The following is an 18,862-nucleotide window of genomic DNA, read 5'->3' as shown; positions in this document are numbered from 1 at the left end:
GAAGTTATGGGCAACATGAATATAGGACTACAATTTATAAATATTCAGAAATAGCTTACAAGTACCTTGAATTAAAAACAGAGAATTGTCTGTTATTTTTAAATTTAAAAATCCCTGACATGACACAATCTCTTTTTAGAAGCCACGTACTACAGAAAAGGAAACAGGTGTCTTGCTCTTTCTCAGATTTAAAAGTGACTTAGTTTGGTAATGCTGATCGCATGTGGGCCATAGGATTAGATTGTGGTTGAGTTAGATAATGACGACGACATCAGGAAGCTTGATGAACTTCCCTGTTTGCTTACCAACTCAGTCTCACTTGACCATGTGGTATACATTTTTTGGAAGAGATCACAACAGTGGTATAGGTTACGTGATAGGCAGGCATCGAGGAAAGGTCAGGGATTTCTGTATACCCATTTACAAAAGCGTGAGCAATTGTTTTGTGTAAGAACTGTAACCGAATCTGTGTTGCGAGTCACGCAGGAACAATAACATACAGTGGTAGCTCTGCCGTCATTCTCTGCAAATTTGAAATTAACTTATGTGAATAACTAAAGGAGATATGAAAGGAAAGTGATTTCAAACTATACTCTTTCAGTGTTTTCATGAGCCTGCCCCTTAAGCTATGGGCAACTGTTGCTTTGGGTGACACACTATATTCTATATATTCTTTGCCCATTTTGCAATCAAGCCATTCAGCCTTTTTTCTTGTGCATATTTGTTTTTCTGTATTCATTGTTAATTTGATGTTATTGTTTAATATGATTGTTTGTTTGTTTATGAATGCAATGTCCTTTTAACCAAGGCAAATTTCACATACAGTACGTGTAGGCTACTTATAGTGGCAATAAAACCTTTTTTTGATTTTGATTCTGATTCATTGCAGCTGACGTTAAAGTTACAGAACCAAAGAAAATGTAACAGATGAGTCTGATGCTATAGCCTACACACTAATGTTACAAAAAGTGTATGAGGTTGTCACTCTGCGACGCGAGAATGAAGTTGGGAGGAAAAAATCCAAGTATTCTCACTAGGAAAAATTAGACTGGATCACAATCATTTAACATGACAGACAACTGCAGCGATGCATCCATAATATTATCCTGATTTGTTTGTTGTCTTGAAATGACGTGTTTCAGAATATGTCGGAATCAAAACTTAAAGTTATTAACCTTAGTTAAATGACATGGTCAGCCACTATTACACAATTGTTGGACATGAGACTGGGTATGTAATACAATACTGTTCTATTGTAAAAGCGGAGTCAAGGCAATAGTAAATATGCACTCTAGTCTGTTTCAGGGTTATGCATCAATAAATATTGATCCTTTCTGAGCTGTAAATGTAACCACTTGGGCAACTAAGAGCAACTTTAAATGGTGGACTACTGCAGTAATAAGCATAATTACAGATTGTAAGAAAATGTGAGATTTCATTATGTCAATCAATTAAGCAATTTATTTATTTATCATGTAAAAACATATAAAATACAATTTCAATAAAAATGCAATTTGTTCATCCATCACAGCCAAAATCACTAATCTGCATCTTCCAATTTGTATTGATTGGTGTAAGAAGATGCTACAAGTGTGTTTAAAAACGTAGTAATAACCTACCAATTTATCTTGAATACATTGAGCTTCTCAGAAAGACCTATGTGAAAAAACCTTACGGAAATAAACCATAGACAGTATAAGGAATATTAACCACGACTCAAACGAACCAAAGGATGCTGCCTGGTCGGGCTGTGCACCTATTCTAAGTAAATTACGTAAGTTAATTGCGTAGGATTGTAGTTCCGCTGTGTCAAGTGGTACAGTGGATCGTAGTTGCTACGGTACCCACGCAAGCATAATCTTGGAGAGACACACAGGCACAGTAACAGATTACTACAGCTTTCGTCTATGAACTGCGTTACAGAAAGCTCCGAGTAGACTATTTGGTGGCAAAACGGTATGAAACCAAGGTTTCTTTTTGTATGCTAGCGCGCTAATGTCAAGTCAGCTAGCTAAAATGTTTAATTTTTATCACGGAGGCTGGCTAATGTTAGCTAACGTTAGCCATAGCTGAGTTAGTTATAATGCTGCACCATAACTTTGTAGACATCATTTTAGTCCGTTCTGTGTAAATGGAAGAATCTGATCAAGCATGCTGGTTTTATAAACTTACGTTGTTTCAGCGCTAGCACATTTGAGATAGAAAAGTTCTAACGTAACTTAGCTAGCTAACAGTTTAGCAGCGATATCAGCTCTGGCTACGTTAGCACTGTCCTAAGCATCACTTCAACACGGGCTAACGTCAACGTAAGTTATCCAACCATCTTTAGGGCAAAGTAACTAACGTTAGTTATAGCTAGTTGAATAGATAGACCGGGAACTTGAACTGGTACTGTGATTGACGGAAGCTTAAGCTGGTCTAAGCTGTTTTCTAGCTCAGCAGAATGCAAAGTTAATAGCCGATTAGGTTAAGCGAAACCAACGCTAGGTTTAACTGAAAAACATGATATGGCCGCAGTTTTATTCTTGATGCAGCAATAATTAGCATGGTTCTAAGATGGTTACACTTACTAAAATGAGGAAGGAGTGACAATAGAAAATTCCCAAGTCTAAAAAATCTGTAGAAATTACATCGAGCCTAAAAAAGATATGTAGTAACTGTTTTACATAATAGTGACCATTAGGCCATATCCCTCCCTGTGGTTCTTAACAGTGTTGTTTTCTGTTTTCTATAGCTTTCTCTGTATCAGTACATCACTGCAGCTGAAAGATGTCCCACGGTTTAGATGATGCTCGCAAAAAGTTTATCCTGACCACAACTGGAAACTTCTATGGGATAAAGCCTTCGTCGTCCCTGGCCGACAGCCCAGAGCTCAATAACTTTTTGGATGATGGAAATGAGTTTGTCCTGTCCGTCAGCAGACACGAAAATGACCTTCACTTGTCAAATAAGGTAACACAAATGTTTAAAGCATCATTACAATGTTAAATTTAACTAGAATGGAGCAACATATCCATGTGAAAGATTTCCCTTGATTCTAAATAGCATTTTCTTAGCAGTTTTTCACTCTATTTGTGCAGATCATGTAACTTTAATCATACTTAAAACAAAAATAATTGACTTGGCAATACAACTTTTTTTCCCCTATTAAACATTTAATTTTTCTTTGTCAGATTGATGCATCAGGGGACAGCAGAGAGAAGGTGTTGGTGTTCTTCAAGCTGCATCCCACAGTGATCACAGAAGACAACCTTCACCAGAGCCTCCTTGTGTCGTCCATGCTGGAGTCTCCCATCAACACCCTCTACCAGGCCATAAGACAAGTCTTTGCACCTGTACTGCTGAACGTGAGCCTGTCACTGTGTATTAAATAGTTGCTTTTTGAAAGATTTAGGCTTTGGTAGTAACGTCAACAACAATTGAAGATTCTGCTAGACCACACAGTGAACAAAAATAAAAAGCAAATATTAGGATGTAATATTTATGAAGCTTCTGTTTGGAACATATTTCAAGTTGGAATAAGTCAAAAGATTTACTATGTTTGTAGTTAGAAAAAACACTCCTTGACTATTAACATTGAAAAGGAGGAAAAATTAAGGAGAACAAGGTAGGAGGAGAGAACAAGACTATTTAATCTAAAACTTGAGAAAGTGTCTGTTTATTTCACTTTTCTCAAGGATGAGCACTGGCGTTCAGCATTCGACCCTAAGCTGGCAGGCCTGCTAAGTGAGCTGGAGCTTGGCCTAGGCTCAGTGGTCCGCCAGTCCGGAGCACAATCCTCTGCCAACAGGGGCCGCAAGGAAGAAGATGTCCTCGGTATGCATACGTTTATTTTTACAGCAACAAATACACATTTCAGGCCCATAGTGTCAACAGAATGTTCACAGGTAAAAGATATGCAAATTAAAATATAAATATATATATAATTTCAAATTCGAATTTAAATATATGAATTTTAAAGGAACATACAATATTCATGTGATTAGTATGTATCAAAGGATAGTTCATCCTTAACGCTGGGAGCTGTGGTGACATACTCGGCTAAACTGTAATGGACAGCTGCACCTGAATGTATTACCGACTTGTAACTTTTTAGCTTAAGACAAAAAAAGTACTGTTTTTGACTAATGTATGTGTGTAATTTCAGGATGCCTATCAGGAAAAGTTTAATTAGTATTGCAATTGTTCACTTCATAAAGTGAAAACTCATAACTGAATCTGACAAAAACAAGGATACATTATCATTTTCAAACAATGTACTTGTTTTTTCCACTCTGTGCAGGCATCCTGATTCCCAGCGATGAGTTCCAGTACTGGGAGGATCTCGCTGAGTCTGCGGAGAAAAACAGTGTGCGACAAAGGGCTACGTATTTCACTGAGCAATTTAAACCCATAAAAAAGGTATGTATGCAAACATGTATGTATCAGGACTGGCACCATGAAAAAATCGAAGATATTATGTTTACTACATTTGATTTGTGTATGTGTACAGGGTGGTTGCTAAACTAATCACAATTATTGAGATGGAGATTAACTTCAATCTGTAACTGTACTAAGCAATAATTTTAGACAATTTGGTAAAAGAAAGCCATTACATCTTTTTACATTGAGTTGTTTTAAGTTTGAAAACCTTAAAATTGTGAGTCGCACTATTAACATTATTTTCTGCTTTAAACAGTGTTAAGTTATTGTTCTAGAAGTTGATATTTTAAATTCCAGGGGACTAACTGGGAACCAACTACATGTGTCTTTGTGATTTCCCCAGGAATATTGTGCTCTGGATAGCTTGTCCATGCCTGATGTTGGGGATCTCTTGGAACAGAGCAAAGACATTCTGGATGATGTTTGGAGGCAGACTGATTTTGAGCCTTATCCAGAAACACGCATGGTCCGACTCATGGATGTTATCGGTGGGACTCTCTCACACATTCACAAACAAAAAACAGGAAATGAAAACAAATATTTGCTGATGTTGTTTTTAAGATATCAAGAATACTGATCATTTTGCTACTGTGGTTGTTGGAAAAAAACGCAAATTTCTCAAGAACCGAAACCAACTTTGTTTTCCGAGGAAGTCCTAGGCATACATTACCCATTGTTCCTATGTTGGTGCATCACCGTGTTTTGGGTGCTTGTGTATGTGGCAATTTTGTCGTCTTTTCTTCTGTTTGTGTACAAGGTGGAACCCTTGGAAGATATGTGCAGAGAAAGCTAAGCGGTATTACAATTTTTGAGGAGCCATTTGTATCGGTGAGGGAGAACTTGAAAACGGGTGTTGCCATCTGTGAACAGTGGGTGGGAGTCTGTGAGCATTTGACTGGACAGGTATGGAACAGATGAAAAAAAGTGGAAAAAATGTATACAGAATGGTCTCAAAAATCAATAACTTTACCATTTCTCAATGAATTGAATTTCAATTCGACTGGAAATGATGTATTTACACATAAATCCCTAAAAATGAAAATGAAAATCCTTCTCCATCTTATAAAATAAAAGCTAGAAGTAGATCATCTGTTTGATTGTGATAAACACTGAACACATGTAATGGCCTTTATTCTTAGGTGTGGAAGAGACATGCTCCACACCCCTGGAAGGGAAACAAGCACTGCCCGCAAACCCTTCATTGCCTTGCAAAAAGATTGGATGAGGTAAGATATGGTTCTAATCCAGGGTCAAGGAAACACTTTCTGTAGAAAAGACATTGTTCAATAGTGCTTATTTCTCTTTTCCACATGACCTTCCTTGTGCTACACTGGTTGCATCACATTCAGTGCTTAAAATATATCTGCAATCTTTGTTGTCTTCCCTTTGTTTGTTAAAGAGCAGACGTCACATTTAAATGGAATTTCCACTCACATTGGCCATTCATGAAATGTTCATATAGATGTGTTCCTAACTTTGGTCTTTACTTAAATTGTTAACCTTTGTGGGCTTAAAGGACCCTGTCCAATTGGACAGCCTTAGCAACCCGTTACGACATATCTTGATGTGAAACGTAGTTTATGAAGAGGTGGGACCCTGAATTGGGACATGGCTATTGATAAACTATGTGCATCTAATAGTTGTTTGTAGGATCATTCCCTTGTCACCTCTGTAGACAGTTGTTAACTGTAGTACAGATCGATGAAGCTTTAAAAAAATACTTGACCTGGCAAAGGGTGTTTTAGCCTAGAAAGGCTACCACGGACTTGGTAAAGTGGCAACATTGATCCAGATGAATCTAGCCTCTTCCACATAAAAATAGGTGTCTCTTTCCTCTTTATAATAAATGTATAATTTCCCCTATGCACGCTTATGGACATCTCTGTTTTTTAAGGCAGTCCCATACATACACACAGCAACACAGTAGCCTAATAACCCAAGACATTAATAAAATAGTTGATATAGATAACAGGTGAAAACATCATGTATGTCTACCAGGTGGTGACTCTGCGAACAGTTCATGAGAAACTGCTGCATCTGCTACCAGGAGGGAAGCAGCGGGCGTTGACTTCAGATCGTGTGTTTGAGCCTTTTTCTGGACTCAACCCTCTGCATTACAACCCCTACACTGAGGTTAGTTGTCGGAAATGGTAAGAGTGCATGTGTATGTGCATGTGAGACTTCTGAATCAACTTGTTTGAGCCTTCCTTATGCGTGAACTGTAGGTTTTCTCATTGCCTAGCTGCTTGATGTCACTTTCAACAGATTACTATCCCATCTACGGGGATTCCCAATCATGCTCAAACTTACCAGCTACAGCCAACTTGTAAACGTTTGGCTTATTCATTACCTAATTTTCCACCCACCTTATCCTGAAATGACTATAATCCCATGTATAAGCATCTGTCTTGCAGCTCCAGACATTGAAAAAGCAATGATGTTTATTTTAACATTTGAAGTTTCATCTTCTACAAAATCTATTTAGGCAAGTATAAAAAAATCCCCATTTAACTTACAGTATTCGTTTTTGTTGTATTTTTTTAGCCTCTTTGGAGAGAAGCGGTGGCTCAGTTTGAGCACCTAATGGCTCCGTCAGAGCAGGAAGTTGCTGGCAGACTAAAAAGCTACATCGTTGATGTACAGGACAATCCACAACAGGTAGTCAAACACTACTTCAGCTCAGGTTGTAAAATATTGTGTGTGCGTTGATGTGAAAACTTAACTTATGTGCCTGTGGATTTGTTAACTAGCTGTTGCAGGTGTTTCAAAAGCACAAGGAGTTGATCAGACGTCCGACCATCAGCAAAGAGCTGCAGTCAGAGAGAGAGACCCTACTGGCCAGACTACTGGACTACAATAAGGGTACACAGTTCTACCTCAAAGCATTTATGTCTAAAGGCATTTATGCAGAGATCTGTTTGTGAAGCCCTACCTGCTAACTCATAGTAGGTGACTTTGGGAAAAAGTGTCAGCTTAATGCTAAATGTAAAAATGATCTGTATGATATAGCAAGAGTCAGTGTTGACACGTTGTTACTACTACGATTACCATTTGTAGTCACTTTTATTGTGACTTTTATTGCCACTGTGCATCACTCCCCCAACTGGTACCATCAGACACCGTATACCAAGACCCCGGGTCTGTCCTAGGTTTCTTCCCAAAAGGGAGTTTTTTCTCGCCGCTGTTGCACTAATTGCTTCCTCTTGGGGGAATTACTATAATTGTTGGGTCCTTGTAAATTTTAGAGTGTGGTCTAGACCTCCTCTATCTTTAAAGTGTCTCTAGATAACTTTTGTAATGATTTGACACTATCAATAAAATTGAATTGAATTGAATTGAATTGCTATTTCCCATCTTTGGCCCCTCTCGTCTTTATTGATTTTCCAAGGCCTGAAGACTGACTTTGAGAGTCGATGCCATGGAGGCCCCGGAGACAAGTCTGGGCCACTTATTGGCAGGAACCTTCCTGAGGTGGTCAACAAAATTGTCTGGGTCCGACAGCTCATACACAAGGTAACTATGTGTGTGTGTGCGTGTGTGAGTGTGTGAGTCTGCCCACCAATTAGCAAGGACCTTCTGGTCTATTGATTTCCATGTATAAGTGAATGAGTTTTCATCATATAGTTAGACAGATGGTGATCATATGAAATGACAATAATAAATATTAAATACAACAACAGGTTTCATTTTGATGTTACAAATACAAATAATTCCTTTGACAATGAAAAGATTAGTGTGTAGTGATTTCTTTGATTTTGCATTCTTTTACACTCGCATTCTTCCATTAGGTTGAGGACTCTCTCCGCATAGCAGAAGCACTGCTTCCAGACCTGTCTGGGTTCAAGGAGTTCCTGCATTTCTGTGATGACCTGCTGGAAGTTCTGAGGGCGTATGAACAGGAACAATTTGCGGACTGGTCGAGAGATTTACTGTCTGGACTGGCTGACCCAAAGTCAGGGATCAGGTTGGAAAAACTGCACACTGACCTAGACTAACAAGACATCCAAGAAAAGTTCAGAGCAACACTGAATTTCATCTTAATTGCCAATGGAAGCATTCAGGTCAATTTATATGTCACAGTGTCTCATGGCACTTGGATAGCACCAAACATACAATGATTTGTGAAGACTCATGTTTTCTGCTGTTGTTTTTGTTTATCATTACCTCATTTAGCACATTAATTAAGGGCTATCAGTTGGAATAAATGCTGGTTCAAGTGGATCTAATTATCATTTTCTCCCTCTGCATAGTCTCCAGGCCAGTAACTGTGTGATGGACCTGGACCATGTTGATGGCAGGCTTAAGATCCAGTATCCAGACAGGCTGGTCAGTCTGCTCAGGGAGTTCAGACAACTCTCTGCCCTGGGCTTTCCCATCCCAGCCAAGATACAGCAGGCTGCTAATACTGCAGAGAAATTCTACAGACATGCTATTGTCCTAAAACAGGTGAGAGTGTATTTCAATGTAGGACAGACAAATACATTTTCTTTCCTTTAATTTCTGTCTGATTATTTCTGTTTAAGCTTGCCTCAAGCTCATATTGTAACAAATATTGTAACAAAGTGTTACTGCACTGCAGGTGGCCCATTTCTACAACACCATTGACCAACAGATGATTCCCTCTCAGAGACCTATGATGCTTAGTCTTGCCCTGGCCTTTGAACAGGTCATCAAGGTACTGCATATTGCTGGAAAGTACCATTTTTACTTTCTATGCCTTTCACACTAAAAATGTTGTTATAACTATTATTAATTTTTTTCTTAAAATCGTTCTGCTTTTCTTTGTCAGAATCCTCGTTCTCAGTCAAAGGAATTGGGCGGTAAACTGCAGATCACCTGGGACAACCCCAAAGAGTTGGAAGTTTACATTGCCAAGCTGCAGTCTGCTGCTGAGAAACTCTCTACAGAGAACAGGAAGTTACGCAAATGGCACACTGACTTCATTGAAAAGGTTGCAGCATACTGTTGTATACTGTCTGTATTTTGAGAGCTGGTTTGATGTAAACAAACTAACACTGAACTCAAGTCAAAAAAAAATTTATAATTTTTTTTCAAAATGTATAAAATGTAAAGATCTTGTTGACTTAAGAACTGAACAAATCATGTCCAAAGTGAATAATCAAAAGCTATCAAACAGTATCTAAGGGTTGAATCAAATGGGAGCGAGCAAACATCACTTAAGAGAAACTTTTGTATTTCAAAAGAAACTTATAAGAACAAATGCTGAATATCACTGCATCACAACCAAATGAGTTAATTTAGAGAACAGCTGGAGTAAAGAGACAAAATCTCTATAACATGTGTGTATGCATCTTTGTATGCATGTCTGTCTATGTGTACGCATGTGTATACAAATGTGCGTGTAGGTAGGTAGATATACGGGAATAAGTGAAGCATCACATTGTTTTGCAAGGGGGACCACCAGAAAAGTGTTTTTTAACTTCTTCCTACTCCTACTTCTTTTCCTTTTCATACTCCTGAACATGGGGATTTCTAATTTGAATCACTTACAATATTTATTTTATTATAGATTTTTTTTAACATTCTCAAGATAAACTAAAGACTAGACTTCAGTTATTCTACTAAATGATTGAATACGGAGGAAGTAGAAATTATTTGTCACAAGCACATTACTTTAGAATCATAATCAGAGTTTAGTAACATTTTAGTACATTTGTCAGGTGGTGACACTGATGAATGTGGACCTTCTGAGACATCAGCAGCGGTGGAAGGATGGCCTTCAGGACCTCCGTACTGGCTTCGCCACTCTGGAGGCTCAGGTAACGATTACAGATTTAGGTGTCTCTGCTGATGGCCTCCATATAATTGAAATCCACCTATTTGTACTTAAATTATTTCTATATTCATTACTATAAACGTGATAGGATAAAACACCAGGTTACGTGGGAGCACTATGCTTATTGCGATTATCATTGTAATAAAGCACAATATTAAATTGACTAAAGGAGAGCCATCCCTCTCTCTGGAGAGAGAGGGATGGCATTTATCGTTGGGTACCGGCAACAGATTTCAGGAACCGGTTAAAGTGTATTTGGTACCCAACCCTAATGTGTGGGCGTGTTTGTGTTTAGGGCTTCAGGTCTGATGACCTGCGTGCATGGCGTCAGCACTGGAACCATCAACTGTACAAGGCTCTTGAACACCAGTACCAGACCGGACTGGAGGCTCTGAACAAGAACTTGCCTGAAATACACATAGACCTCACTTTCAAGTCAGAACAAACACTTTCATTGGATCAAAATTTCTGTCCTACTCTTCATGTTTATTCTCTTATTCACTGTCTCTCTCATCTCTGCACTGTAACTCGTTTTCTCTTCTCCTCTCACACTTAAGTAGTATTTCCCCATTATCTTGAATCACTAGCATTAACTTCTGACTTTATTTTCCTACCCCTGGATTTTCCCAAGCCATCATTTCTCTTCTTACCTGTTTCTCTGTCTCTTTCTTTTTCTGTCTCTCTCCTACAACAACATTATTGTTTAGTGTTGATTCAATAAATGTTTTAACCGTTTTTGTTCTTCTTTTTGGGAATAGGCAGGGTCGTTTGCAGTTCCGTCCTCCATTTGAGGAAGTGCGAGCACGCTATTTCAGGGAGATGAAACGGTTCATTTCAATCCCCAACCAGTTCAAAGGGGTCAGTGCCCAGGGGGAGGAACTTATCTTTGGTGTCATGATTGATAGAAATGCTTCCGGGTTCCTCACCATCTTCAGCAAGGCCGAGGACCTCTTTAGCCGTCTGCAGGCTATACAACACAAGTTCAAGGTGCCTAAACAACAAATTATTATGGTAGTCAACTGTGTAAAAGCATGTGTATAACGTTAAGAGAAGTATACAGAGGGTTTTTTTTATAGGGGAAATATTACACAAAAAATTAAACAATTAATGAATGCATTACATTCTGTGGTAGGCCTCCTGCTCTGTGTCACTGAAGAGATTTGAGTCTGGTCTTAGAGGTACATGTATTTTACATGAATGTTAACTTATTAACCATTTTTCACCTTTTGCTTATTGAAGCATTGCAATGAGCAATTGCTGTACTTAGTTCTTTGAAAGAATGCACCTTAGATTAGTCATGGTTCTCTTTTTACATACTGGGGCTGTGTTGTTTTCATTGTGAGCATTTCCCCCTGTTTACACCCGATAGAACACTGAGTAGCACCGTATATTATCCTCTCCCTTCTGTCTGCAGCCATGCATATCTAAATTGTAGGGGAAAGCCCTCAGTCAATACCAAACTTCTATTTTATCTCCCCTTTTCTTTACTTCTGTTTTAATTGAGTCATCTTGTTACATGTAAACAGGAAATAAGCACTGCCCTCAACTGCTGGGATTCTGTATGTGTTTGTTGTAGGAGTGGGTTGTGCTGGGCCAGGTTGATTTAGAGAAGTTAGTGGAGAAGCATCTGAACTCCGTGCAAGACTGGGAGAGAAACTTCAAGACCCTGAAAGCCAGGGGGAAGGAGTCAGAACGTCTGCCTAGGTATATATATATACTAAACACAATAAACAAAAGTAAACATTACAGTATTTCTCAATAGAAAACATTTAAAAAACAATGTTAAAGGTTATATTTATAGTACTTTTCTAAACAACATATTAATTACAAAACAGTGGGGAAAAAAACATGTAATCTGGAAGCCCAGAATTGAACCAGGTTGGTCACTATCACCCATTTAAATATCTCAAGACAGATTACTTCACAAGAGTGAAGCATGGGAAGGTTTGTTTGGTTCTCTGCTATGATTTAGCTTTTGCCAATATCACAGAAGTTATTCTTTAGCCATTTGTACGGTAGATGCTGACCTTTTAGTTTTCCTACCAGGATTAATTTTACGTCATTGGTTCACTTCATATACATAACAAAAGAGGCGCTAATTCTCTTCTTTTTTCTCTGTCAGTCAGGAGAAGGTAGACTGTATTATAGTCAACTGTGAGCCAGTAAAAGCCGTGATTGATGACCTGATCCAGAGGCTGTTTGACATGCTGCTCTTATCACTCAGGAAGTCTATACAAGGTAAAAACAGACAAAACAATTGTCTTTTTCAACTTTGTTTTCACACCTTAACAGCATTAAAATTGTGTTCATATAAAGGTATGTATGTATGTAATTTACAACAATCACATGCCAATATTTCAATTTCTTTCTCTGTTTTTGTTTATTTTATTTTCGTTTTTCATTCTTTTGGCTCAATGACATCCCCTTACTTTCTCTTTTCTTTTCTGTTTCCTTTCTGTGTGCCATTTCCGTCTTGCTTTCAGTGCACACCCAGGCCATAGACAGTTTTGTTTCAGAGTCAATGGAGGCCTTGTCCAATCGACCGGAGAGCATGGAGGAGATTGGTGCTGCCAGTAGCAAACATAGCCAAATATTAGCCCGCAAACCAGAAGTAAGATAAACACACTCCTCTGGCCATGAACTTTCTTGAATGACCGTACTTATGCTTGGTGATTTTAGAAATGAATGTTATTTTCTTATTTAGTCAAACCTTATGTTGCTTTTTAAAAACGTTTTCATTTTTCTACTGCAGCTACGAGGAACTTTTAGTTTTAGTTAATTCTAGTGGGCCCTTTGGACAAAAGCAGTAGTTTTTTTACCCTACCTTCTGTCGTAAGGATCTTTTTTCTAACTGTCACAAGCCAAAGCATTAGTAAGAGTTTGTTGTAGCAACCAATGTAAAAATAACTACAACCGCAAGCAGTTTCTTTTCTGTGATGCCCCAGTATCAGCCATAACTAACAGACATCTTCTAAAATAAAATAAAAAATAGATCTTCATAAGGAAATCTCCTACTACTTTTACGTGACTGGATACTCAAACACAAGCTTTTCTGGTGTTACACCAAAATATGTGACCTGTCAGAACGTGTTACTTTAGAGCCGTTCTGGCTGCCGTAAATCATTTTGTGACTTTGGAGGAAAAATCAAACCCAGGCAAAGGCATTAATAAAACCTATGTAAAATAGCGTTCTTTTTGCTGCTAGTCTCGTCAATCAAACAGTTCCAGAACCATTTAAGAGTTCGTCTTAGCTATTAAGGAACTTTTCATATCATTATATAAATTATGATCATTGTTCATGCCTGGATTCATAAGGTTATGGGCATTTATGCTGTATGTCCTCTAATAATTCTAATGTTTATCATGAAAGTAAACATGGAAATTAACTATACTGTACATATGTGTATAGATCCTACCTCAGTTCCAGTGTGCTGAGGAGAAGAACCGCTTGCTGCGAACAGTGGCTGGGGGCGGTCTGGACTCTTTGTCCTCACTGAGAGCCAAGTGGGACAAATTAGAGCTTGTCATGGAGAGCCACCAGCTGATGATCAAAGATCAAGTAACATAAACTCACAAATACGCACATTTCTGATTGTGGTCATAAAACTACATCCTACATTTTTTTCTCTTTATTCTCTTTTTGCACATTTACCCAAATCACCTTACTTTTTGTCTCTGGCTATGATCTTGTGCTACTTGCTTTGTCTTGTTCTGTTCCTTCCTTAGGTGGAGGTGATGCGAATAAATGCAGCTGGTCAGATCGATGCCTATAGGGCAGATCTGGAGCGATTTAAAGCTCGCTGGGACCAGCTGAAGCCTAAAGATGAGATACTTGAGAGTGGTGATCACGCTGTCCTTCTTGCGTGCCTCCAGACCATCAGGGACAAGCAGCAAGAGTTCCAGGAGCTAGAGTTTGTGCGCAATAAACTGCTGTAAGTTCTTTTTAAAATGCTGAATTGTAAAGTGTTTTCTTTACTGAGAGAGTCAGGGGAGCTGATACAAATGTTTATTGTCTTCATCTTATTGAAAGATGCTGTGGAAACAAGCTAGAAAATAGCTTATAAACATTAATTTGATGTGCTCTTAAGTAACTTTACCAAATCTGATGTGATGAGATTATAGCCATTTAAACTATAGCCAAACGTTAATAATTCAGATAACTATACACTATAACATTTTGGGACTCAAAAGGAAACTGCATCCTAATGTTATTTTTTAAAACCTTATAGCTCCTGCTTTCTGTTATCTATACATGTATATTTTTTCTATTCAAAGCTACTCAATATTATAACTGATACATTTCCATCTACACACCTAACCTGAAATTACTAAAAATATTAGGTTATTCATGGTCTCCTCCCAACTACATTAGAGCCCAGGGCAACACGCAGAGGAGCCGCCCCAGTCTAGAACTTCTATGAAAGCGTCATGTTCCCCCTACTCTCCTATACTCTCTTCTCCTCAGTGAGGACTGTGCCTATTTTGACCTGGGCTCTCCAGATTTCTCTCTGGCGGAAGAGACAAAAAGAGACATGGAGGATTACAGCCAGATGTGGGGTCTGTATGAGGAGTGGCAACAAGGCTTTACAGAAAAGGCCCAGGAGGACTGGATCACATTCAGGTAGTGGGTTAAGTTTAGGCCTGCTGCATATAGATTTCAATCTTCTTAATTTGGAAATGTTCTTATTTTTTTGTCACTAGTGTGTTTCTTTACACTTGTGTGTTAAATGTATGTTTCTGTTGTTTTACAGGAGTAAGACGTACCTGTTTGAGGAATTTCTTTTTACGTGGCAGGACAGACTTAGGAAGCTGGAGCAGCCTACTGCTATGTCTGTTAAACTGCAAGGAGAAGTGGACAAATACAAGGTAGCCAGTAGTACAGTTGGCGGAATAAAATATAATCATCTTTTTTGAAGTTTGAGTATATTTTTTATGGCGTATCAAGACTACATATTGCAAGCAAGATCCTTAAGCAGGGCTTAGAGCCTACAATGTTTAATATACTCAACAATGCACTGACAAGTCTGCTATTCTTAGAGTCTGCAGGGTGTTGAAATGTTAGTCAGCGTAGCATTATAAGAGAAGTCATTGAGACACCAAATTCAAAAAGGGTTCTTCTTTTGGGAAGCAAACCTTTTTTTTCAAAAATGTTATTGCAACTAGTCCTATGCTATTTGTGCAACTAAAGACTGTTTGTGTAATTGTGGCACTATAAATCAATGACATGGTCAAATGATCGACCAAATCAAAAGGGTTTATCATTTGGCGACCACAATATATACAGCAAATGCCATGGTTCTGAATGTACTGTATGTTATTCAGTAACTATATAAAACAAAAGGAGAACATTGTGTTGGAAAACCTGTAGATGAATGGTGGTGGTTAGTCAAGTTAAGTATTGTCTTTGAAGCAAGAATTGTTTTGATCATAGTCAAGTTGTCATTACACATCTTTGGCTAGTTTTTGGTACTTTCATTTTAACACTTTTCTATCTGCATGTCTAGAACATGGTCCCAGTGCTGAAGTATGTGCGTGGGGAGCACCTTTCCCAAGACCATTGGTTGGACATGTTCCGTTTGCTTGGCCTTCCAAGAGGGACAACTTTGGAGAGACTTACCTTTAATGACCTCCTAGGTGTGGCAAATATTATCACAGAAAAATCCTTGGAGCTCAAGGTATGTGCACACACATTCGTTCAAATAGATATACATACTGGGTCATAGCATATACTTCTATAAATTGCTGATATTTAATTTGGTCGTTTTAGGTAACGGACGATGATTGATAAAAAATTTAAATTGGTATGGTTATCAACAACAATGTGACTAGTACCACTAGGGGGCAGCAGCAAGTAATATATTGCTCATGTATTTGTACAGGAAAAGCTCATGGCCATGTTCACATACAATATATAATTAAGTTTAGCATGTACATGAAATGGAAGCATTTTTGTGTCTTCCAAAACAATTTTTTAACTGCTCTTCTTGCAAACTTCCCTTACGTATAAAGATATTTAACCGAATCAGTAAACGGTGATATCTTGGACTTAGATACTACCTATCAATCAGGCCTTCTCGGCCAACCCTTTTGTTTTCATTTTGATCTCAGATATTGCTTTTGATATACAGTACTGTACAATGCAGCTTTGTTTACCTTAGTGTTTAGGCCATTAAGTGATGATTTAGAAAGATAATATCTACATCTTCACACTTTGTTCTGGCTTATTGAATGAGTTACACAGGTGGATCTTTTAGTATGCCTTGTACTGGGTTTATAAAAGGTATCTAAAGTGTGTGTGTGTGTGTGTGTGTGTGTGTGTGTGTGTGTGTGTGTGTGTGTTTGTGTGTACGTGTGCGTGTGCCCGCGCATTTCCATTTAGGACTTAAACAGTCGTGCTCAGGCAGAGGTGACCATCAGAGAAGCACTGAGGGAGCTGGATTTATGGGGAGCTGCAGCTACCTTCAACCTCACCGAGTACACGGACAGTAGCAGCCGCACTTTCACCCTCATCAAGGACTGGAAAGATATAGTCAACCAGGTAGGCACATCCCAACTAACAAATATGGATAAGTACAAACACCCAAACACACTTGTGCATTATGTTACACTGAGTCAGGGTTAGCGATAGGCCATAAAGCTTAGTCACCAAAGTAAAGTTTTATTTGCCAAAACTTTGGCTAAAACGGACTTGTACAAAGCAAATAGTAACCACCCAAATGAGTTGAGGAAATGTTTTTATTAATTTTATATCCCCACTAACTGCTCTGAGTCTGCCCGACATCGCTGCAAACAAGGCATTTCTCAACATCTGCAGATTGTTTTGATTAACTGCCAAAAAATTCTTCAGCTTCTTACACCAATACAATTTTTTTTAATATCCCTGACATTTGTGGTAACTGGTGACATGATTGCCTCTCTGCACATGGCTCATATTTGATAAGAAGTATCATCCATATTCAGCCTGATCCTGATTTGTTCTCCAGAAATATAAATAACTCTGTTGTGCTTTTCTGATTTAAGCGCTGTGACAGAGGTTATTACATTTTTGTGAAGTTTCACATTATTTCGCTGATACGGTGCATACAACAAGAAAATCCTAGCCCAGAATCCTTGCTGGAGACCATGGTCTGGTTGAAGCACTACTTCTGCTCTCTTGACATTGTCCCAGCCATATACAGTGCCTTGCGAATGTATTCGGCCCCCTTGAACTTCTCAACCTTTTGACACATTTCAGGCTTCAAACATAAAGATATAACATTTTTATTTTTTTTGAAGAAAAGTGGTGCGTCCAAAATTATTGGGCCCCTTTACTTTCAGTGCTGCAAACTCACTCCAGAAGTTCAGCGAGGATCTCTGAATGATCCAATGTTGTCCTAAATGACTGATGGTGATAAATCGAATCCACCTGTGTGTGATCAAGTCTCTGTATAAATGCACCTGCTCTGTGATAGTCTCAGGGTTCTGTTGAAAGCGCAGAGAGCATCATGAAGACCAAGGAACACACCAGGCAGGTCCGTAATACTCTTGTGGAGAAGTTTAAAGCCGGATTTGGATACAAGCGATCATTTTGAAATGGAAGGAGTATCAGACCACTGCAAATCTACCAAGACCTGGCCGTCCCTGAAACTTTCAGCTCAGACAAGGAGAAGACTGATCAGAGATGCAGCCAAGAGGCCCATGATCACTCTGGATGAACTGCAGAGAACTACAGCTGAGGTGGGAGAGTCTCTCCATAGGACAACAATCAGTCATACACTGCATAAATCTGGCCTTCATGGAAGAGTGGCAAGAAGAAAGCCATTTCTCAAAGATATCCATAAAAAATCTCGTCTAAAGTTTACCACAAGCCACCTGGGAGACACACCAAACAAGTGGAAGAAGGTTCTCTGGTCAGATGAAACCAAAATCGAACTTTTTGGCCACAATGCAAAACGATATGTTTGGCGTAAAAGCAACACAGCTCAACACCCTCAACACACCATCCCCACTATCAAACATGGTGGTGGCAGCATCATGGTTTGGGCCTGCTTTTCTTCAGCAGGGACAGGGAAGATGGTTAAAAATGAGGGGAAGATGGATGCAGCCAAATACAGGACCATTCTGGATAAAAACCTGTTGGAGTCTGCAAAAGACCTGAAACTGGGACGGAGATTTATCTTCCAACAAGACAATGATCCCAAACATACAGCAAAATCTACAAAGGAATGGTTCACAAATAAACGTATCCAGGTGTTAGAATGGCCAAGTCAAAGTTCAGACCTGAATCCAATCGAGAATCTCTGGAAAGAACTGAAAACTGCTGTTCACAAACGCTCTCCTTCCAACCCCACTGAGCTCGAGCTGTTTTGCAAGGAAGAATGGGCAAGAATTTCAGTCTCTCGATGGGCAAAACTGAGAGAGACATACCCCAAGCAACTTGCAGCATGTAATCGCAGCAAAAGGTGGCTCTTCAAAGTATTAACGCCAGGGGACCGAATAATTGTCAAAATGACAATTTTTGTAAATGTCAAAAGGTTGAAAAGTTTAAGGGGGCCAAATACTTTTGCAAGGCACTGTACTTTAAGGAAGTTGTTCACACAGTTTCTGTTCTTGCTCAATTTAAATATCTGGTTTTTGAACCCATTGTGAAGATACCCTCTCTTG

The 18,862-nt window shown here is 38.8% G+C and overlaps 1 protein-coding gene across 4 annotated transcripts in view; it reads left to right on the top strand.

The window, feature by feature from the left end:
* Positions 1 to 1,837: 1,837 nt before the first annotated feature.
* The window catches only part of LOC117941785 (cytoplasmic dynein 2 heavy chain 1), a 102,874-nt gene continuing 85,849 nt past the window's right edge, over positions 1,838 to 18,862 (top strand). For all 4 annotated transcript variants that reach the window (XM_034866902.1, XM_034866901.1, XM_034866903.1 and 1 more), the window contains exons 1-28: positions 1,838 to 1,956; positions 2,735 to 2,952; positions 3,174 to 3,347; positions 3,678 to 3,816; positions 4,283 to 4,401; positions 4,766 to 4,910; positions 5,180 to 5,325; positions 5,562 to 5,648; positions 6,421 to 6,555; positions 6,967 to 7,080; positions 7,173 to 7,284; positions 7,811 to 7,935; positions 8,211 to 8,386; positions 8,673 to 8,868; positions 9,002 to 9,097; positions 9,212 to 9,373; positions 10,104 to 10,202; positions 10,515 to 10,654; positions 10,978 to 11,206; positions 11,796 to 11,923; positions 12,342 to 12,457; positions 12,703 to 12,830; positions 13,629 to 13,778; positions 13,946 to 14,151; positions 14,685 to 14,840; positions 14,971 to 15,085; positions 15,724 to 15,894; positions 16,599 to 16,757. In XM_034866902.1, coding sequence (XP_034722793.1) covers positions 2,770 to 2,952; positions 3,174 to 3,347; positions 3,678 to 3,816; positions 4,283 to 4,401; positions 4,766 to 4,910; positions 5,180 to 5,325; positions 5,562 to 5,648; positions 6,421 to 6,555; positions 6,967 to 7,080; positions 7,173 to 7,284; positions 7,811 to 7,935; positions 8,211 to 8,386; positions 8,673 to 8,868; positions 9,002 to 9,097; positions 9,212 to 9,373; positions 10,104 to 10,202; positions 10,515 to 10,654; positions 10,978 to 11,206; positions 11,796 to 11,923; positions 12,342 to 12,457; positions 12,703 to 12,830; positions 13,629 to 13,778; positions 13,946 to 14,151; positions 14,685 to 14,840; positions 14,971 to 15,085; positions 15,724 to 15,894; positions 16,599 to 16,757 — 3,906 coding nt within the window. In that variant the 5' untranslated portion in view covers positions 1,838 to 1,956; positions 2,735 to 2,769. The remainder of the gene's footprint in view (positions 1,957 to 2,734; positions 2,953 to 3,173; positions 3,348 to 3,677; positions 3,817 to 4,282; positions 4,402 to 4,765; positions 4,911 to 5,179; positions 5,326 to 5,561; positions 5,649 to 6,420; positions 6,556 to 6,966; positions 7,081 to 7,172; positions 7,285 to 7,810; positions 7,936 to 8,210; positions 8,387 to 8,672; positions 8,869 to 9,001; positions 9,098 to 9,211; positions 9,374 to 10,103; positions 10,203 to 10,514; positions 10,655 to 10,977; positions 11,207 to 11,795; positions 11,924 to 12,341; positions 12,458 to 12,702; positions 12,831 to 13,628; positions 13,779 to 13,945; positions 14,152 to 14,684; positions 14,841 to 14,970; positions 15,086 to 15,723; positions 15,895 to 16,598; positions 16,758 to 18,862) is intronic.

The sequence above is a fragment of the Etheostoma cragini genome, chromosome 3 (genome assembly GCF_013103735.1).
Source record: "Etheostoma cragini isolate CJK2018 chromosome 3, CSU_Ecrag_1.0, whole genome shotgun sequence".
Taxonomy (NCBI): Eukaryota; Metazoa; Chordata; class Actinopteri; order Perciformes; family Percidae; genus Etheostoma; species Etheostoma cragini.
The sequence above is the reverse complement of the archived record's forward strand: the minus strand, read 5'-3'. Positions and strand labels throughout refer to the sequence as shown.